This window comes from Camelus ferus, chromosome 6 (assembly GCF_009834535.1).
Source record: "Camelus ferus isolate YT-003-E chromosome 6, BCGSAC_Cfer_1.0, whole genome shotgun sequence".
In the NCBI taxonomy this organism is placed as follows: Eukaryota; Metazoa; Chordata; class Mammalia; order Artiodactyla; family Camelidae; genus Camelus; species Camelus ferus.
In genome coordinates, this window is record NC_045701.1 from 64,174,081 (window position 1) to 64,197,547 (window position 23,467).

The 23,467-nt window shown below is 34.3% G+C and overlaps 1 protein-coding gene across 9 annotated transcripts in view; it reads left to right on the plus strand.

Annotated features, from left to right (window-relative positions):
* Positions 1–23,467, plus strand: part of GPHN (gephyrin) — a 425,260-nt gene that overhangs the window by 215,708 nt on the left and 186,085 nt on the right. For 4 of the 9 annotated variants that reach the window (XM_032482207.1, XM_032482209.1, XM_032482210.1 and 1 more), the window contains 4 exons: positions 647–713; positions 6,550–6,822; positions 8,183–8,290; positions 10,565–10,630. In XM_032482207.1, the coding sequence (XP_032338098.1) occupies positions 647–713; positions 6,550–6,822; positions 8,183–8,290; positions 10,565–10,630 (514 nt within the window). The remainder of the gene's footprint in view (positions 1–646; positions 714–6,549; positions 6,823–8,182; positions 8,291–10,564; positions 10,631–23,467) is intronic. The other 5 variants (XM_032482211.1, XM_032482213.1, XM_032482214.1 and 2 more) reach the window with 2 other exon arrangements.

The window sequence follows — 23,467 nt, forward strand, 5'->3', positions numbered from 1 at the left end:
GTTTTTCATGCTTTTCTTCTGTTTATGTTTCTTATCTAAACACTTGATTTAAAAGTGGCCTGAAAATTTACAGTGCTCTGAAAATTTACAGTGCTCTCTGGAAGAACTTCCTACTTTAAATTGACTGTGTTTATCAATGGATCTGTTAACAGCTGAGCTCTCTAAATTCTCCCACTGCTATTGATTTGTGGGACCTTATTTTACTTTAAAACATATAGACTCCCTGAGAAGCAAGAATTCAAATATCACGCTCAACTTGTGAGAGCCTTATGTGTTAGACCCTTGAACATAGATATTACTGTGCTAGTCACTTTTTAATACACTATCTCATTGAATTCGTAGTATGGTAAGAGATATGAAGAGGCTGAAGTCAAAGAAAAAAGATAATTTGGCCCTTATTTATTTAAAGTTGCTAATTTATTCTGATTTCTTTTTCAGTACATTTTTATAATCTACCACACTAACCATTGTTGTAAAACCTGAGTGCCCAATTTTTATAACTGTTGGTGAATCTTAGCTATTAACAATTTTATTCCTAATGCAGTAGTTCACATGTAAAGTACAATGATTGATCTTTGTTGTTTAATGTGTTTAAACCAACCATTCATTCTAATTCAGTATTCATTTAGTTTCTCTTTCCTTCCAGGCCTGTATGTGGAATCAGAGGGAAAACTCTTATAATTAACCTGCCAGGTAGCAAGAAAGGATCTCAGGTAAGCAGCCTTGAGATTTATATGGTTTAGTGTAAAAAATTTTGGCCAACTCTGAGAATTAGCTAACCAAAAAGTTGGAGCACTTCACGAGACTACCCTCACTTCTGATGCCATTTGCAATTCAGTGCGTTCCCAAAACCACCCTCAGTTTCAATAATTCATGAGAAAGACTCACAGAACTCTGAAAGATGGTATGCTCACAGTTATGGTTTATTACAGGTAAAGGATACAGATTAAAATCAACATTGGGAGTAGTGCATATGACAGAATAAAGGAGAAGTATCAAATGGAGAGCTTCTATTATCTTCTCCCTGTGGAGTCATGAACACATTACCCTGGTATCAGCACAGTAACCACGGAGGGATTATTGCTTAGCTTGGAAGCTCTAAGCCCTTAGCATCCAGAATTTTTATTGAGGCTCATCACAAACTGCACATATGATTGACCTTTAGTCTCTAGCCTTTCCCAGAATCTGGGCTAATACCTTTAGTCTCCAACACTTTTCAGAAAAACTGTTATCACATTTCCCAAAGCCTCCTTCGTAAATCACACCGTTAGACTGCCTGGTGGCCAAAGTTTCCAGGCAAACAGAGGCACTCCTGTCATTTCCCAGTAACTGAGTAAAGGCCAGACACCCTTTGGGTAAGATTAATTCTTCATTACACAAGCTACCCTCTGACCTTTGGCCAGGGCTCTCTCTCATAGCAAAACAATCGTATTTGTCTGGCTGGGCTTCTATATTTAGTATAGCGTTTATATTACAGACATAACAACAGTATTCCTAAGATTTGGAAGTACCAGTGTATTCTGAATAGATTTAGAAAAATGGGTAAATCATCCTCTAAAGCCATTGCATGCATTTTCATATTTTTGTGCTCATTTACTTATTTTCCACCTAATCTACTATTACTTGTACCCTATGATACATTTGCACAGGACTGTTTACCATAGAAATTAGCTCTCTTGCTCAGGCCAGTCATTTCCCAATGGTATTATATTTTGAGGAGGATTTAACTCAAATTTCCGATACATATGACCCTCAATATCAGCCTTTTAATCCTGCTAATCTTGCTAATAATGCCTGTTATTATATATTGCAGTGTAGTGGTAGATATAACCTGAAAAATAAGAGTCAGAAGATACTGGCACATTACTGAAATCCTACATAGACATTAACAGTTAGTCTATCATCATCATGTCATGTGATCAAAATGTGTTCCAGAACAGTGCTCCTCAGGTTACACACTTGTCAGGTTCCAAAAGCAGTAGTCTCAACAACATATGGATTTTCCCTTTCTGGCATCTGCTACGAATAGGCTAAGAAATGATGTCATCTCTTGTTCTAAGCTTCTTTTGAGGCACCAATATAATACTGGGTTTCCTTTGTTGCATAACCCGTTTATTCATTCCTTTACCTTCAGCTACCATTCCTCCTTCTCTCCATTTACACCCACACTTTTCCTTTGAAAATCTTTGAATGAGACAGTTGGGTTTGGCATCAGTAATACTAGTTTGGCAAGTGCTTCCCACGAAGTCCATTTCCATTCACATAATGTAAGGTTACATATGCACAGAGCTTGTGGGCAATCTGAAACACCAGGCAATATAAAACTTCGTTTACTGTCAATCCCAGTTTGTCCAGATAGAGTGAGACACAATCTACCCCAATCAGGCCCTTAGAAATTCTGACATAAAAGTTTAAAAATTTAGTTATGGTTTCTGCTTGAGAATCATACCTGCTTCTGGCACCCACAGTTGCAGCCCTGTTCCTAGGACCAGTGCATCAAATAGAAAAAAAGAAAGTTGAAGTCATGTGGGGGAAAAGGAAAAAGTATAACCGTAAAGAAATAAGTTATACTGGCATTTTCCCCCACCCCTTCTTCTCAGAAAAGTAGAGGAATCTATCTAGTGGGAGTCCTCCCTTGGCCTTTGTGTGATCACACACTGATGAGGGCTTCAGGCCTTTATCTCCTCCCATTTTAGACAATAAATCTTTAAATTGCCTATTTCAGTTTTCTATCATATCATTGCTCTGAAGATAAAAGTGTGTTCGTTGGTCTAAAGAAATGTGTCTCCACAGTAATTGATACAGTATCTTCTGTTCTGATCCTTTTATAGTACACTGAGCGTTTGCATCTACTACTGAATAAGCAAAGCTAATACGAGAATAAGTGTCTATTCCTGCTAGTACCCATTTTTAGCCTCCAGGGACTACTAGCATCAGTCCAACTTGCGAGCTATGTGCAGGACCTTCTCCCTGTGGAATCAGCTGCATAGCCCTCTGCCATCTAAGTTTCTTTTTAGCAGACGGAATAGTTCTTGTTGGCATTTTCTGCCTCAGAAAGTGTAAGAGAAATACGTCTAGATTCAGCCCATTTCTGCATTACTGCAGCCCCTCGGTGTCTGTTCATTTCATGTGCCCAGGTGGCCATGTCAAGTAAGCACACCAGAATATCTGCTTACCAGTACCAATCAACTTCCAATTCTGGGAGGGAGTTTTTCTGATAAGTATTAACATGATCTACTTTAATATACCCCTTATATTCCCTGAGTGATTTCCATAGGGCCATGCCCCTATAGGTATCCCTTTAATAGACCAGCTTTCCATTGCCTATCTGCCTGCCCATATGGCCAGGCTATTTGGACACTTCGCATGAGTCAGTAAAAACCCAAACATAGGGGCAAACGTGCAGTTCAGCCCATCGAGCTGATTTGTTTTTACCTTCTTCAATCAGAGTGGCGGCCTTCCAAACAGGATGCTGTCCCTTCACCCTGGAATTGCCATCCATAAACCAAGCAGCTCTTTGTTGATCAATAGAAAGCTGTTTATAGGGCTCCGCCCAAGTGGCCCAAGTGGCCATAGGATCCAGCAGCTGCTCAGGTGGTTCCGAAGTCGGCCCTAGGTGAAAAGAGGCTGCCTGCTCGTGAGTACCTCCTTCCATTCTCCTGGTAGCATGATTCTATATGCACCATTTCCATTTTATTACGGAACTCTCCTGGGCATTGCCTTCCCCATTAGAGCATTTCTCTGACATTACCCAAGACATTATGGATATTTTAGGTTTCAAGATTATTTTATGTTCTTCAGTCATAGGGGCAGTCTCAATTAAAGTCCAATAGCAAGCTAGTAATTGTCTCTCAAATGGAAATTTTCTGATCCAAAATCCCAGCAGTTGTTGCTGGGTGGCACTCACAGGTTTTTGCTATAAGCCCCAGTCCTCACTCCCCACAGAGTAGTTGTACAGCAGATTAACCTGTGTGGTCCCATTTAGCATGTCCAATTACATTGCAGGAAGAATGGATTTATGTGTCTTGCTGTTTTACAATATAAAGTAGGGAAGAATTCTCTAAATACAACATCCACCCCCATGATATATTCAGGTAAAGGAGACTCATCATTTCACATAAAGTTCTCTGTCCAGACATTCTAATTCTCATCCAGACTTTCACCTTAATCCCATCAACTGTTGCATTCATATATCCTCCCAGTCTAACTGAACCCCTCACTAGGACTTCAATAGGTTTTAGAATCACAGTACGTGGAGCTCCTATGTCAACGAATCCTAGAAAAGTCTCTTCTCTGTCTCATGCTTTTAGCCATTTGTGTGCATATAGCCTTGAATTTCTAGGCCTGGATTGGGCCAAGGGATCCAGACCCTTTTATGAGGTATTATCTTGATTAGATTATGGGACCATCACTTAAGGTGATTCAAGGTAAGGTTTCTTTGCCTCCTAGCTTTGAAATTCCTCCAAACTAGGGTAGAGATTTACTTAGCACCCCTGAATGTTAGGAGACCAGAAAGGGCTCCTATCTGTCCACTCAACCCACAACAGTGCTTCTTTAAGAAATCTGTTTTGCCTTTATCGATGCTCACTTTATTCATATATTTCCTAACCATTTAAATATTTTCACACTGCTAGGACAAGTCCCTTACATCTCTTATTTTTCTCTTTCCCCATTTTTTAATGAATCAGTCTAAGTTTATTCACTATTGCTTTAACGTACATTTTTGTTTCGGAAGAAGCTCTGAGGCTAGGAGCTATATAGCAGACTATCCAGAATCAAGTTTGGCCCAGTCTCAGGATCCACCCCAATATTCTCCATTTCTTTTGTTTTGGCTAGTACAGATAACATTAACCAGGGGGTTGTATATTTACCTTGTTTCTTGTTATTTTGTATTTCTTTAAGCATCCAGTGATACAACTCCTTAGGAGTTAGATCTTTCATTTCAAAATTTAATTGCTAATTTTATCTCCAGTAACTAATTGAAGCTGCAGTTCCATACTGTGGGTGACCCTGTGTTCATCCAGGTACTAAAGATTTGTCATCCCCTATTCTCTCTTCCTTCCACTTCCTAGATCACATGTTTCAGTGGGTCAGGGTCTTTCTATCAAATCCCACTTCTTAGCACCAACTGTAAGGAGTTCGGCCAACTGCAGAAGTTAGCCAACTACAAAGTTGGAGCATTCCACAAGACTACCCTCACTTCTGACACCAATTGTCATTAAGGGAATTTCTAAAATCACCCTCACTTTTAATCATTCACTAGAAGGACTCACAGAACTCACTGAGAGCTGTTATACTCACAGTCATGGTATATTACAGGGAAAGAACAGAGATTGAAATCACTCAAGGAAGGAAGCACATAGGGCAGAGACTAAAAGAGATACCAAACGGGCCTTCTGGTCATCCTCTTCCATGGAGTCATGGACAGAATTATCTCCTCTTAGCAATAAAATAAGATAGTAATCACCTAGTTTTGCTACTAGGCACATGCCTCTTTGCCTTTGGTGTCCCGAGTTTTTATCGAGACTTGATCACATATTGCCTACAAGATTGAGCTTTAGTCTAGCCAGTCCCAGTTTTTTCCAGAGACAAAACTGACCATGTTTCCCAAAGCCCTCATTATAAACTACATTGTTTTGACTGTTCACTGGCTAAATCCCCCAGGCAAACAGAGACACTCTTATTAGGCATGACACTACAAGGAACTCCAGATCACCTCCCAAAAGCTGAGAGTAAAGGCCAAACCTCTTTTTAATCAAGGATAAATTCTTTACAATCTTTACCAGTAGGTTAAAAGATTAAGTACCTTCCAGGTATTCCAGGTATAGCCCTCCGTAAATTTTAAGATACTTCTTTACTTGTTAGATTTTAAGGTAAGTTACTTTAAATATAGAAAAGAAAGACTTCTGCCCAAACATATTGCCTAAACGTATCTGGCAGTATGTTCCCCTTTTAAAGTTCTTACCTATTCTCTTTTGGTGGTACATTATTGGTAATAGTGGGCATCTTTTGAGCATTAGCTGCCTGTTCTCTTCCCTTGGCACCCTGCAATAATGCTGTACTTTCCTTCACAAAAAAAAAATTTTTTAAAGCAAGAGACTATATTGATTTTTATGTAGTGCTCTGTACAAACTTATATCTGTTTTTACATACTGTGCATGTTGCCTAGCTATACTTTATGATGATAGTCAGAACTTTAGCTCTCTGAATAAAATAGTTCACTACCCAGTTGCTTTGTTAGTTCTAGTACTCTGCTCTAACCAGAAAGGTAAAAACGGTATCTTTAAACCCCAAAGCTGTGTAGAAATTTTACTTTAAAAAAAGGACTGTGTACTTGTATAGTACTGTAGTTCTTCAGCTTAGGGAGGATACTATAATATATGCCATGCTTATTTAATATTTCACATTGCAAAAACAATGCTTTAAATATTCATTCTTAAGACGGATGGAGAGAAATACAGATCCAAAATCACAAACAAACTTGATTGCTACCATTCTGTATGCCTATAAAAATGCTTTATCTTCATTTTTTCTTCCTCTTGCATACAGGAATGCTTTCAGTTCATACTGCCAGCTCTACCTCATGCCATTGACCTTTTACGTGACGCCATTGTAAAAGTAAAGGAAGTGCATGATGAACTTGAAGATTTACCTTCCCCACCACCACCTCTTTCCCCTCCTCCCACAACTAGCCCCCATAAACAGACTGAAGACAAAGGGGTTCAATGTGAAGAAGAGGAAGAAGAGAAGAAAGACAGTGGTGTTGCTTCAACAGAAGACAGTTCTTCATCACATATAACTGCAGCAGCCATTGCTGCCAAGGTAAGCCTGTTGAGAGAGACCCAAAGATCTAAAGGACCCACAGGTAAATGTATTGGTTTCATCCCTCTTTGCATCCCATTCTTCCATAAGTTAAATACCGCGTCAGGGCATCCTTAAAAAAAACTGGGATATTTGTGACACTCCACAGCTATATTCCCTCCATTATGTAGAGTTCTTGAAGACATTGAAATTTGTTGAGTTCTGGGTCATTAAAGATACTGCTCTTACCTATTGAAGTAATAACTGCAATGATAAACAATGTGACATTTAAGAACTGTTTGAAGATGTCATTTTTGTGATGATACTAAATATACAGTGTTTATATATTCAGAACATAAAATATTTACAAATTCTTAAATAAGCCCCAAACTGAAGGTAAGAGACCAAGATGATTAAAGAATTAGTTGAGAAAAGTTCATAAATATTTTTTTAAAAAGAGAACTTTTTAGCAGTTCACTAAGCACTTATTTAACTATTGGACACAAATTACCCTAGTTGTATAGAGAAGAAATTGATGTAAGGTATTTGTATTTTCCATTTAATAAACTAACAAATATTACTAGAACAGTACCAAAGTGTTACAGATTCTCTTTGGGCAATTCTGGGAGTAAATAGAGTACCATGAGGTACTTAAGTAAATTTAGTCATCATCTTAATTAAGTCACAGATCATGATTTACATTATTATCCATACCTAGTATAGTCCATCTTGTGTACTTTAAAGTCTTCAGACAGTAGCATATCACTTCTGGGAATAATGATTGTTCATTGATTAAGAGCATAAAGATTGAAAATCTAATCACTATGTGAAGTAATTTCTAAAGTTTTATGGCTCATCCAGGTATTTTGTCTATGAGATTAGCAAGAGGGTTTTTTTTGTTGTTGTTGTTGTTTTTTTTTTTTTTTTTTTTTGACAACATATGTATTGGAAAGGATCATAGAGATCCTTTTGAAGTGTCTATTCCGATAACCAGTAGGTGGTTCTTTCACTGAAGGCTGGATCATTCTATCTCCAGATCCATTCAGTTCTTAAGGATAGTAAGTATTTAAGTTGTGTGTAAAATTTGTTTTGTTCTGTTTTGTTTTTATGGGACTGATGGATGAAACAGGTACATTTTAAAATCATTATGTGTTCTCTTATTTTTACTCTTAACTAAAAGAGTAAAAAAGTACCATTGATTTCAACCTTAAGAAAAAAGCTTATACCATTTGAAATCAAAGCTGATTTTGTCATTGTACAGAATTTTTGACATTTCATTGTTCCATTTGTTTTCACCCTTTTTTTCTTTCCAGTCATTTTGCTTGTATAGTTTCATGTTTTCCTGTCACTGTATTCATAGTTGTTGTGTGTTGTGCATTAGAAGCATCCATTCTACACCAGTCCTGCTGTTATCATGGCACACGGTGAGCAGCCCATCCCTGGTCTCATCAGTTATTCCCATGATGCAACAGGCAGTGCAGAGGAACGGGTAAGACAAGAGGCTTTTGCATTAATAATTTTGCAAGCATACAGCCTTCCTCCTATCCTTGGAGGCAGGCTATAACATTACAGAAGATGTGTTTTCATTCTGAAGGACCCTCACTACTGCTTTTTTGTGAAAGAGTAAGGGCCACTTCCAGCTAGGAATTTAATAGAGTTTCTCCTGTACGTGAAGTACTCTAACATCATTAAGATTTGGTACTATATGGCAATGAACTTTCGTCACATGGCTTCTAAGAAATTCATTGCTCAGAGTTTTTATTTTTTCTTTAGTAATTTCACCACATACCCTTAAATAAATTATCTGGTTTGATTAAGATAATCACTTAAGAAGATCACTTTAAGTTTTAAAATCTAAATAGATTGGTCAAGATAGTATTTAATTTGTTTTAACCTTGCTTTTTTCTCATGATTTTGCATCTTATTTTCTTTTCCTTCACTGTGTTCTCATTACAACCATTTAGAGAGTTGAGTCTTTGTATACAAATTTTGATATTACTGATCTTCAGATAGAAACTTTTAAGGATACATATAGCTTCTTTCAGTCATTGGCTGAATAATACTTTGTATAAAGTGCCAGGCTAGAAAAGATTAAACTTATAAATATAACTGAATAAGCAGTAACTATTACACCATGGCTGGAAAAAAAAAAAAACTTTCTTAGTTTCTAATATGGATGTAAAATGAGAAGAAAAAAGAAGAAGAATATGTAGTAAAGTGAAATTTGGTTTTAAATACTGAGAAAGTAAAAACGCCCAGAATTTCAGGAGGATGCAGGGAAGAAAACTAGCATCAGTAGTCTCTTGAGAGATACACTGCCAAATGATGACTTCAGCCCTTATATTCAACAAGCCATGCCTGGTTGGAAATAAACTTAGCTAAGTCAAAGGCCAAGTAGAAAATGTAAATATCAATTAGTAAAATTATTAATGAATTTCAATTGATGACTGAATTCTCCAGCTAACGCTTTGCTGTGAATTATAAACATTCCAAAATGTACCGAACTTGAAGCAGAAATTGTCTTTTGTATTCTCATATTATAAAGCAACAACTGTAGCAACTGTAATAATCATCCTGGATTTCAGACTAAAGTATTTGGAAGTTTTGTATTCATAACCAAGCTTTTTAAGTTATCATATTCTGAGTTTCATGTTATTGCACATAAAGTGACTTGGAACATCTCTTTTTTTAAGTTCTCCCAAGGGTTGTACATAACTAGTACCATTCTAGATTCATTGGAGAGAAACTAATTATTACATACAATGGATTCTTCAAATTATTAGGGCTTAATTCTCTTGAGGAAGTAGTTGGGAATGTGTTTAAGTGTTCTAGCTGTCATCATATGGCATCATCCAAGAACTTCTCATTTATTAACTTTTTAAATTGAACTTTGCATAAATTGAATTTATTATTAATAAATTAAATATTATAGACATTAATATAATAGTGATGTGGTATAAATATATTCTGAAATTAGTAGATTATTAATCATTGATTATTTGTAATTTGATTTAATAAATTAAAGAAAATTATTTATTGGTAAATTATTAATCATTTGTAAGTAGTGGTTATGGTCTTTTTGACAAATACTCAGTTTTGTAAGTAGACTTATGTTTTTGTGCTTCCTTTGACAAATGATAATGAGAGCTATACATCAGTGAATATAATATTCTTGTTCTTCAGATCTAGCATTCATAAAAAAGAATGAAAAAGATAAAAGAGGTAACAGAAAATAATGAACGGGAAGGTCTTTAATGTTTTTGTGCTCCTAAAAAAACATGTTATCTCTGTGAATGATTTATTTGGCACTAACTTCATTCATGAGCCTCATTGGCTTGGAATACCCTGAATTTGTTGCCAGTGTTTCAGATCTCTACATGACAACAGTCATTTGGAATAATTCTATGAACTATTTGTCTGGTTTCACAAGCTTTACCAATGTAAAATTTAAAAATTAAATTTTGAAAGGGGAGGATCTGATTACCTATTGAAGAAGAACCACAATTTCCTTCAGCTGGTCACATTCTAAGGCATGTGAAGCAATTTGGATTAATTTGGATTAATGTAAAAATTATGTAACTTAAAATCAGAGACCTGGATAGGAGCTCTGACTTTACCAATTAATATTTGAGGCAAATTACTTAGGATTTAAAATTCAGTTTCTCATCTATAATGGTAATTACATGTCACAAGAGGTTATTTTAGCAAATAAGATATATTGGGGAAATTATAAACTTTGTAAATTGAGTATACTATTACACAGTTCTTTCTAGATGCTATGAATACAAGCTCAGAATACAAATATGAATACAAGGCTCAGAATACAAATGTAAGTGAATTATTCCAGCTCATAAAGAGTTCTTTCTTTTTTTGCTTCTTTACTTTCCTAACTCAATTATCCACTTCTTACGCTCAAGAAAGTGAAACCTGGTCAGTGGTACTGACTCTTCAATAGTTAATTCCTAGTAATCTGATTGTTGTTGATTGCCAAACTGATTATCTTGCTTTTTCAGGAAATAAGCTTGAGGAATGCCTCTCATAATGGGTATTAATTAGTTGCCTCTCCAGCAGCCATTTCCCATTCCCTGTTCCTAATACTACACATTTCTCAGTTTGAGTGGTATTAACTAACCTTCCAGGGTAGATTGGCTTAATATCATCAGCATATACATTTCATGTAGTCACAGTTTTTAGTTCAAGAAACATGTAATTCAGGTCAGTTAGAGCAAGTGCGTCTCATCTCTTAGATTTTATTTGAACTACTGGGGACAGGGACTCTCTGTTTCCTACCAGATATGAATGAGGAAATGTATAACTCTAAAAGTTGCCATTATGGAACCATGAAAGGAATGCCTGCCAATAATGGAGCCAACAGTAAAGAAGCAATACTGAGAAAGGGTGGGGGGAGAGAGAGAGAGAGAGATTTGGGGTCTTGGTCACATTGTTCAACCACTTACTCAAGTCCCTGTTGAATTACACCTACCTCTTGATTTTTCAGTTACCTAAGCCAATAAATTACTTTAAAAAAACAACTAATTAGAGACAGAGAAGGGTAAACTGTTGTCTACAGTGAAAAAGCATCTTAACCAATTTATCTCAGTATGTACTATCTCATCAAAGAGCTGAAAAGTCTTCCTTATAATAACAGAAATATATCGAATAGGAATCCCTAAAGTTTCATATTTGTGTGAGAAACCTGATTCAAGAAGATAAACAGTAGCGGAGTGTGACACACAGAAGGAAAATAAATCTTGCCCCTCTGTGGTTACCAAATAAATGTAAAGGTCTTTGCAAGGAGACTGGATCCAAATCTGAAGAGATTATAACTTAACTTTGCAGCCTTAAGGTAACTAATAGGTTCAAAAATCCAAGTCATAATGAGAGGCAATGAGAAATTTGAGACAAAGAGGGAAGATCGCCCTGGAGATACCTAACAGGAAATCATGTCTTACTGACAGAAATTAAATCTGGGGAAGTCCCACACAATAATGATGTTCCCCAGGCTCCACTGGATGCAGGAAAATCTGCTGTTTGCCCTGGAAAGAAAAAGAGTTGCTGATTTCCTTTTGGTAAAGGATATAGAGGAAATAATATGTTAGGTTGATATAGCCAGTCAGGAAGAGTCTGTCTTCCTAGAGCATTTATTTGGAACTTATGAGAGAAAATGCTTAGAGTTAGCAACCTGCCATTCTTACATATTTGCCTGGAAATAAATAACACCATTACAAAAGACCAGAGACACAAAGTTTTGGTCAGAAAATTGAAGAATATACATTTTATATGTTTGTGGTTTTATTGTTTCTTTCTATCCCTAAGGATTTTGGTATATTAAAATAATATTAATTGAATGACACTCTTTAAAACATTTTACATATATCTACAGTTTACATACATTGTCATTTTACCTATGAGAAAACTGAAGCACAAAGTGGTTCAGGACATATAACTAGTGACTGAACTGGTATTTGGGTCCAGGCAGCCTGGCTCCTTAATCAGAACTCTTAATCTCTCTACTATGGCACCTCTCAGTGCAAGAGAAAGACAAAGGATGATGTTCTAGGAGATGACTAGATAGTTACAAATTCTCCTCAAAAATGAGAATTATGATTTTGGGACCTCAGTTTAGAATACTTGAAGATAAAATGCATTGCACAATCTAAGAATTATGAACAATAGAATATATTTACTCTGGAAGTTTACTGATCCAAGCAACAAATCTTTAAGCTATAAGCACCATTGGAATCAGAAATAGATTTAGATGAATCTGTGAAATCAAACACTTTGAAGAACACAGTGTGATAATGTTAGTGTTAAAGGATAGTATTTTTAAAGGTTGAATCATCACACTCGTAGAAATATAAAATAAATGTCAAAGATTTTAGTTAACTAATTAATTAGAGAACAGTAAGCTGTTAAACCAGTTCAAAGAAAAACTCAAAGGACACATACATATATCAACAGTCACATAGGCTGGAATGGATTTTAAAATAGATACAAAACTGTCAATATACATAGGGCAATAATCAATTTTTTTTTTCTCAGAACAAAATTCATTTGCATTTCTATAGACAATAATTTGCATTAGTATCCATTTTCTGTAACTTGCAGAGTTGTAAAATAGTGAAGGTAAAAAGTGAAGATTACCCAGAAGGATATACAGATCAAGACATTTAATAATCTTTCTTGCCCATTTTCCTGACAAATCTCTATACCCCAGACATGATTTTTGATGCAAAAAAAAATGGCTGGTCTCTTGATTATTTAGCTGCAGCAAGTTATTAATTAACCATATAGACCTTGAATTTGCTTTGCAAATACTGAGGCTGCAAAATTAACTTTAATCTGGAAGTTGTCCATAGGAAATCTCAGATTCTGCTTTTATTTAAAAGTTTCTGTTTTTGACATTCCAGTAAAACCAAGCCCAGGAAACTCACTTCACCATATTTTATTTGCAAGTACCTGTTATTAGATGACTTCCTCTCTAATCAAGGTCACCAAAATTTTATTACCATATATAAGTGACCTTCCTTACCAAATGCAAGGATGAGACCCTCTACTCTAGGTAACAGGTCATTTTTCCTGGGAGGGCTTTGTAGGTATTCGCTTCGTGAGTACAACCAGTCTTTGTTCTTCAGAAGTGGTAGTCACATCTGATTAAATGAGCACTATTCTCAAACATGGCACTCCAGATAAGTCCTTGGTTCCACCATCAATCTCTCTAATTATATCCTATTTAAAAGGAAGACATTCTTATTCAATCCATGGGAATCACTATATTGTCCAGAAAAGTTAGCAGACTTAGTAAGAATTCTGAGGGAATCAGTGAGAATCAAGTATCATTCTTAAATGTTTCATTTTAGTTTTAAGAAATCAGAATTTACAAAATTGTGTGGGTTTTCATTGTCACATTTTTTTTCGTTGTGAGCTACCACAAGATCTTGTATATACTTCCCTGTGCTATGCAGTATAATCTTGTTTATCTATTCTGCATATGCCTGTCAGTATCTACAAATTTTGAACTCCCAGGGGACTTCTCTTTTGATGTGACAGCTTCCCATGAAATTTATAGTTGTAACACATGAAACAAACCTAAGTATATCTTTCATCACTCTTTATCTATGCTGAAACAACAAACTTTTGTGATTACTAGGAGCCTGCTGGGAAATTCCAAAGATAGTTTTAAATGAAAGATACCCTGAAATTTTTAAAAAATTTATTCCATATTTAGGATTCAAAGAGAGTTGTCAGGAAATTTGAATACCTGATTTAAGGTAGGGTAATGGATGCCTGAGAAATAATTTTTGTTTGCCTTTTTAATTAAAATGACAATCAAACATTTTTAAAAGCATAAGAGGTAGCACAGTTAAGGATTAATTCCTTCATAAGTGAGGAACTTTTTGTTCTTTCTTATTCCACTTAAATACTCAAGCAGATAATAAAATAAACATATAGCACAGAAAAGTATTCTGATAAGACACAGCATCTCTGCTATCTAGGCAGTTTACATAGATAATAGATAAAGGCACTGATCAATAAGCCAGGGGGAAAAGGCCATCAAAATTAAGTTGAACTTTGTTGATATTTTAACACGTTTTATAACTTATTTTTAGGCTCAGGCATTGTAAGTCAAAGGAAATAAACTTCACTTTCCTGGTTTTATCCTTCATTATGTTCTTTCAAATATTCTGGAAGAACTGATACTTTACTTTAGGACTACAGTTTTTTCTCAGATGATCCAAAAATGAAAGCTATCTTCATAGTAATATGATGATGTAATTTTTTAATATGCAATATATTAATCATTGCTTTTTTAAAGTGAGTTAATAAGTATTTAAAATTATTGTTTTGTTTTGATTTCTAATTCAGTGAATACTGATAGTTACAACCTACATGTACTAAAGCTCTAAGAGTTCTAAACAAGTTTTTAAAATGTTAAGGGGTCCAGAGACTGTAAAGTTTGATGGCTACTGTTTTCGGGCAAAAATTTTTTTCCCTTAAAACATAAAAGCCTGTGCTCAGTTGTATATCTCTATCACTATTGCTTCTACTATAGTCTCAGTGATTCAAATTAATTATAACTTTTAATGGAAGTCATTTCTATTTCACAGAGAAAATTTGGGGTAGATAATTAAGAACTATCTTATACATGCATATTTTAGCAGACAGCAAAGCTCATGAACATACATAATATAATTTTCTACAGCAACACGCAATCCTTTGACTACTTATTAAAATGGCAAAAAAGGAAGATGTTCATAAACATGACACAAAACTCTAGCATCTACATAGCAAATAAGCTAAAGTATACAAACTTAAAATTATAATTAGTAATCAATGCCATAAAAGAAAAATAAATCAGACTTCATCCAATTAAAAACCTCTTTGCATCAAAGGACACTATCAAGATAGTGAAAAGGTAGCCAACAAAGTGGAAGAAAATATTTGCAAATCCTGTAAGAAGAGATTAATATATAAATTATATAAAGAACACCTGCAACTGAGTAACAGCAACAAAAAATCCAATTGAAACATGGGTGAAGAATTTGAATAGACATTTCTTCAAAGAAGGTATACAAATAGCAGTATGCACACGAAAAGATACTTAACATCAGTACTCAATGGAGAACTGCAGATCAAAATGACAGTGAGATACCACTTCATATCCATTTGGGTGTTTTATCAACCCCTCCCCAAGAAAACCAGAAAATAAGTGTTAGCAAAGAATATGGAGAAACTGGAACCCTCGTGCATTGCTGGAGGGAGTATAAAATGGTGCCACCACTGTGAAAAACACTTTTGTGGTTCCTCTGAAAGTTAAACATGTGATCCAGCAATTTCACTTCTAGTTATATACCCAAAAGAATTGAAAGCAAGGACTAGTACACCAGTGTTTACAGGACCAATATTCACAATGGCCAAAAAGTGAAAAACAACCCAAATATCCATTGATGGTCAAATGGATAAACAAAATGTGTTATGTACATGTAATGGAATGTTATTCAGCCATAAGAGGAAATTAATTTCTGATACATGCTATAACATGGGTGAACCTTGAAAACATTATGCTGAGTTTAATAAGCCAGACATAAAAGGACAAATATTATGTGTGTTCACTTACATGAGGTACTCAGAATAGTCAAGTTAGTAGAGGCAGAAAATAGGATAGATGAAAGTGGGGAATGAGACGGTGTTGTTTAAAGGGTATGGGATATCTCTCTGGAGTGATGAAAAAGTTCTGGGAATGGATACTAGTGATGTTTGCAGTACATTGTGAATTTACTTAATGCCATTTAATTGTACACTTAAAACTGGTTAAAATGGTAAATTTTATAATATATATTTTTTCACCACAATAATAAAGTTTTAATTATGATTAGTAATCAATGTTTCCTATTTTATCCTATTTAAAAATTATCTAGGCATCTAATGATTATCCATTAATTAATTCAGTTTAATGTCAGTCCAAAGTTTGTTACCTAAAGATCATGAAAATTATGTTCAAGCTGACATACTTTATGTAGGAGTAATGTTAGCTTGTTCAATCAGTAAACCTGTATATGTTTAGGGAAAACAACCCAAGAAAGAAGGAAACAGTTTATTTGTATTACATTTAATATTAGAAAAATTCTAAGACTTAAATTTTAAACTAAAATTATTAAGCTAGTCTTATTTGCCAAAGATTTACCCTAATTATATGAACTTAGATTCTTAAAATATTTACAGGTTAGTTTCTATTAGAAGATTTTTTTAAGTATAGCATATTTGAAGTCTTAGGAATTCAACTTTTGGGGGGTGGGGTGGATAGTAGAAATAACTGACTTATCTAAGCATTTATTTACCTCTGTAAGCCAGTCAGAACAAAGCTCCTTTTACATAATAGACAATATAATTTAATACTTTACAGAGATTGGGAAACATTTCACATTCACACAATGGGTAAAGGAATTACAGACACACAAACAAAGAGAAAGCTCATAATTTCAATTCTGCAACTTCAGCCACAGGTCCAGAGTAAATACAGAAACATAAAAACTCATCCCCAATACTACCGCCACAAAAAAATCAAAGACCTGTTCTCTTTCCCAGAGGGCACCAAACTCAATTCTTTTGAGCTCAAAATAGAGAAGTAAACACATAAAAAGGACTACAAATATGATTCTCTGTCATCTTTCACTCAACAGAGGATAGACTTCTGTAATTCATTTACAGAGATCACCAATTGGTCAGACCATAAAACCAAAGTCTCAAGCATGGCTGTCACCAGAGAGCAATAATTTCCTGGCAGTGCACAAACTAGAAACAAAAACAAGACACAAATCTATATAATGGATTTTTTAAAGTTTTTTTAAACCTAAAGAAACAGACAGTCATCTAAAGTTCTGTTGGCATTTAGGATTCATTTCTGATTGCTTAAAAAAAAGATACTTGTGGGCCTAAACAAGTGCTTAATAGTGCTCTTCTCTGGCAGTGCAGTTTACCTGATTCTGTTAGATGAATCCATTGCACATCTCAGTGGATGATCCCTAAAACTTAAGGAATTATTCTTTTACAGTAAAATCATGACTTTGTTACAAATACCAAATGAATACTTAACAAAGATGTGATTTCATTCATTAATTAATGAGGGAACCAGAAAGATATTACAACTGGTTAACAGGAAAATTCAAAGAACACAAATATATAGGCACCGCGAGTGCTGAAATGAATTTACAAATAAATGCAACACTTGGTCATTACCTACATAGCAGTCCATTGCACTTCTATTGTATAAAAGGATCATTTGGACAAAAACTGTTTACATTACTATCAGTTTTTTACAACTTAGGATTATAAAATATCTGAAAGACTGCAAACAGTGCAGCTAATTCAGAATGGTTCATTACACAGAACACCTAATATCTTTTGTTCATTTCAGAGTCTTTCACAATTTTTCCTGGCATATTAAATGAATACCATAATGCATGGATGTTTACAAAGTAAAATAAAATAAAATTTTCATTCAAGATGTCCACGTGCTTAATATGCTTTTTTATTCTTTGTGTCTATTCGTATGGATGCCACATAGCAAGATTTTGTAGAAGGCTATATATATCTTTAATAGTAAATATTTGACTTTCTCAAAATTTGAATTGGAAAAACCAAGGAGTTTTAATATAGGGATAGGCTTGCTAGGATGCCTAATGTCTTTTCCTACCATTGACCTTTGAGTAATATTGTGGACTGATTATGTATGTATGTGTGATGAATTTGTAGTAATTATTATTTGGGCTAATAAGTATATATTCTTATACGTTTTCACAAAGCTTACTATTATCAATAAAACAGATGGGAAGCTCTATATTAAAATAAACTAAATAGACCCTTTTCAAATGTGGGAAATAGTATGCATTGTGCTTTAACAACATGAGCTTCGGCATCAGATAGTTTCAGATCCATCAATTACTGGCTCTATGACATTGGGTGAATTGCTTCTCCTTTCTAAGCCCATTTTCTCTGAAATAGGATTAATAATGATATTAACTTCTTAATTTATGAGTAAATTGTGAATATTCAAATAGGAAAACATGTAAAATCATTTAACAGTATCTGGATAAAAGTAAATATTCAATAGTAAGGTGTTGATGTGCTCACTGATACTAACTGAACCCTCCACACATAGACAATTCTCCCTCCACACTTCCTCTTTCCTTTGCCTGACTAAACAGTCCTTTCTTCTTCCATCTTATTCAACCTTTAGTCATCTTTTAAGGCCTAGCTCAGTGGTTCTTACATTTTTTATAGGTGGTGACCAACTTTGGGAGTGTAATTAATGTTGCTGCCCCTCTCCAAAGGCTTATACACACGAACATTGAGTACAATTGCAGGACAGATTATTAGTTTAAGAACTCCTGAGCCAGCTGAAGTCCAGCCTCCTACATAAAGTCTTTCATAAATCTAGTCTATATTTATCTTTCTTTTTGTATTACATTCATTCACCAAATATTTATTTTGACACTAATATGTGTATATCATCTTGCTAGATGCTGTGAGGGTTTGAGCAATTATATATGGCCTGGGCCCTGTCCTTTAGGAACTAAGTTTATAACATGAGAATATTTTCTTAAATGAACCAGTTTTACATATGTATCGTAACTGCTAGTATTCTCATGAGATGAGAAACTAATCTACTGTTCCAGATCCCATTTTAGGAAATTTTGTGAGTTTATTGGTGGCTCATAGAATTTTACTTTATTGGAATTACTTGCTGTGATAAATTACCAGGGACCAACTTGGTCTAATCCTTTATTATCTTTCACTTTAATTCTTTCAGTGTGTGGTTTCATGAGTTCTACCTTTGCTTCTCTTCCATTCACTCTTCCCCTTGTAGCCAGAGTGAGCTTTTAAAAACATAAAGTAAATCATGTCATTTTCCTACTTGAAACCTTCAATACATTCTCATAACATTTAGAATAAAACCAGAACTCCTTGACATGTTCTGCTAGATTCTACGCGATCTGGCTCCTCCCTCCTTTTCTAGGCTCTTCTCTTAGCATCTTTCTCCCTCTCCTCATTGCTCACTAAACTATATACATCAAGTTTTTTCTTACCTCTGGGAACATGCTGTTCCCACTACCTAAAAATTCTTAACCCCACTCTGCCTGGCTAACTTCTGTTTATTCTTTCTGTCCCAGTTTCAGTATTTCTTTTTCACAGAAAGACTTCTCTGATCTGCCTTTTCCAATATAAATCATGCTTTTAGTTATTCTCTCATAACACGTTGTTCTTTTTTTTATAGCACTTGCCACAATTTATAATTATGTATTTATATGTGTTTGATTTCTATATATGTAGACTGTAAGTTCTGTGAGAGAAGGGTCACATCTCTTAGCTTATATGATCTATCTAAGTTCATGAAACAGCTATAAAAAAAACCCAAGATATATTTAGCATTACCCATAATGTGTAAGGACTATTCCACAATATAGGCAAATAATCAGAATATTCTCTCCCTCTAGTAAACAAATACGTTAATCATCTATAGTAATGATAATATATAGCTTTTAAATGCCAATTATATAGCAGACCCTATTCTAAGTGTTTTATATAGATATACCTTCAGAAATTGATACTAGAATACAGATATTCAGCAAGATTATACCTTTTTATTTTCCTGGAAGGCAAGTTTTTTATGTAATAACATATAATAAGGGGTCTGATTAATACCATTGAGAACAGAAATTCTGAATAATTTTAAATAATGGAAGAATAATTTTAGTCAGTATAAATACTTGTAAAGAAACAAACTCATGAATATTTAAATTTTTACGTTTATTAGGAAAGATTTGTTATAGTCATACCTCATAAGTTTACTGTCTAGACAAAATCATGAAGTGTAGCTTTTTTTTATAAATATGAATCATAAATTCTTGTGGATTTTTCTACCATTGATTTTAATCTAAATCCAGGTCTTTACATTTATCCTTACTAAATTTCATTTTGCTGCATTCAACTGATCAGTCTTGCCTACAGAGACATTTTTTAAATCTGTATCTGCCATTTGGTATTTTACCTGTGTTTTCTAGTGCTGTCACCTGCAAATACATTAATCATGTTGTCGTTTAGGATAAGACTTTTTTTTAGGATAGGCCATTTCCACATAATACCAGAAATCATATTGGTTAATTGCTTAACCAGCTAACATTTATTTTCTCTTCTATCCCATCAAAACCTACTTTGTCTATGTTGTTCCAAGAATTTTATGAATTCTTGTCAAATATATGACTTATCAAATACCTTACTGAACTCAAGATACATTTGTTTGATAGTAGTGTTCTTTAGTAAAATTTTCGTTAACAATCATAGCTTCTAAAGTATCAGTATCGGAAATTCTGGAAAGATAATGGTGTGTATTTTCTGAAAGAACCCACTTAGGTATTCATATATAGTCTATTTTTATTATTAGTTCAGATCATATATTGCACACTTGGATGTCTAGTTAGGATTTGAAAAGATTGCAACCTACTTAGGAGGTCTCTAAACAGATAAGTTACTAGGAAAGGGTTCATATGGTGGAATTAACCACCACACTGGACAAGGACTTCAAAAGCCTTAACGTGTAGACTGACAAATTGTAGCTATGGAAGCCATACTTATTCATACATGGCTGCATTGGGAGACTCACTCCAGTTACTATAAATTTGCTCCCAAAATTAAATTCAAATAATAGAAAGATCTTTTATTGTATTAGTCTTGTAACTTTTCTGTAAGTTTAAATATTTTTTCAAAACAACAAAAAAAATTAAGTGATGAAAATGATTCAAAGGGGAAATATATGCTCACTTAAGAATTTCCTTGGCATCAAAATACAAAATTTTGTATTTATTTTATTGGTATCTTTACTGGCATTTCAAAAGACTACAGAGTTCATAAAGGGAAATGATATTTTGGCTATGTATTCTAATATTGCTAAAATAATTCTCCATTTTTTCTTTTAGAAGTGTTTGCCTGATCAATCAGAGTAGCTTTAGGACAGAAGAAATTCATAACTGGAAAGAATCAGCATAGCTCCTAAGAAAGTATATATTCCTATTATAATTTCCCTTAATGAGGAAAATTCTATTGTTTAATAATTCATGGTTGAAATTACATTGCATACCTACAGAGGGCTTGAGGTCAACTGGGGCAGATTGTTTTCCCCATGCTCTCAGTTGCATAAGATAATAGGAATACAGATTAGTTCTCAAAAAGTAGGAATGTTATTTCTTTTGAAAATGATTTGGCATTTCTCCTTACTTGTGCTGACTTAACCCACTGCAAATTCTGCTGACTCTTAAGTGGAACCTGACTACTCTTCAGCAAGCCTTTCATTCGTCTCTTTTTGATTCCTTTATATACATTGATGATTGCAACTTTGAGACCTTTACCTTTTCTCATCTCCTCATTTCCCCTATTCTCTTCTCTTTCATGTAAGTTCATCAAGGGTAATCAACTGTCCTTTCTGCTTAAACTATTTTTATGAGTTAATATTTTGCTCCATTCCTTTTATCTCAAAGAGAGCTTATAATTCCTGAAGTTGATGGCAGCTTCTACTTCCTTATTAAAGAAAAAATTATCAACTGTGTACAAGACAGTTGTGCTCATTGTTTTGACTTCTCCCTAACTATTGAATACATTGACCATTTCTTAATTTTTCAAACAACTCTACCCATGGTTTTCATTGCTAATTTTAACATATAGTAATACACAAATACATTCTTTTTATTTAAAAATAAAAATGAAACATAGATAAGGTTAGCATCCACTTGAACCACCATCTCATGTCATTCACCGTCATACACCTCCAGAAGTAAACACTTTTAATCAGTTAGAGTTGTAGCCTTCAAAACTTTTCTGTCCCTTTCTGTACAAAGTAGTTAATAAAATCCTAACAGTTTGTAAGTGGTGTGTGTTTGTTGTATTTAATTAAGAGGGAGAGAGTAACTTGACAAGCTGCTTCTAAAATTTATATAGAATGAAAGTGCAAAGGACCAAAAATAACCAAGTTACTCTTGAATATGAAAAAGAACAAAGTGAGAAGATCTGCTCTATAAATATGAAGACTTAAAATGATATAAAGTAGTACATTATTGGCGCAAAAATTAACACTTAGATCAATGAAACAGAATAGAAGCCTAAAAAAAGTGCCACCACATATGGACACCTGAAGTATGACAGAGTTTGTACTACACTAGTGAAGTTCTTTTTTAAATAAAAGATGCTTATTAGAGACCTGAATATGAAAGACAAAATTATAAAACTTTTCTAGTTTATATGGGACAAAATTTTCATTATGCTAGATTAGAGGAGGATTTCTTTTTAAATTTAATTGAAGTAAAATTCACATAACATGAAATTCACTATTTTAAAATGTACAGTTCAGTAACTTTTAGTACATTCACAATGTTGTGCAACCATCACATCTATCTAATTCCAGAATATTTTATCACCCCCCCAAAAAACACCACACCCATTAAGCAATCACTCCTTGTAACCTGCCCCCCATCCCCTAGCAACCGCTAATTTACTTACTGTTTATGTATTTACCTACTCTGGACATTACATATAAATGGAATCACATAATATATGGCTTTTTATGTCTAGCTTCTTTCACTTCACATCATGTTTTCAAGGTTTATCCATGTTATAGCATGTATCCTTTTTATGGCTGTAGGTATTCCATTGTGTAGATGTGCCACATATTGTTGAACCATTGATCAGCTGACAGACATTTCAGTTCTTTCCACTTTTTGGTTATTAAAATAATGCTGCTATGAATATTCGTGTACAAGTGTCTGGTTGAACACTAGTTTTTGATTCTCTTGGGTGTACACCTGGGAGTAGAATAGTTGAGTCGTATGATTCTATGTTTAACTTTGTGAGGAACCGCCAAATTGTTTTGTGCAGAGCTGCACCATTTTACATCCCTAACAACATGTATGAGGTTTCCAGTTCCTCTACATACTCAACAGCATTTGTTATTTTCCTTTTTTTTTTTAAATTATAGCCATTGAGTGAGTGTGAAGTGGGTATCTCATTGTGATTTTGATTTGTAATTTTCCCTAATAACTAGTCATAATGAACATTTCTTCATGTTGCTCGTTGGCCATTTGTATATCTTTTTCAGAGAAATGTCTGTTCAAGTCTTTTG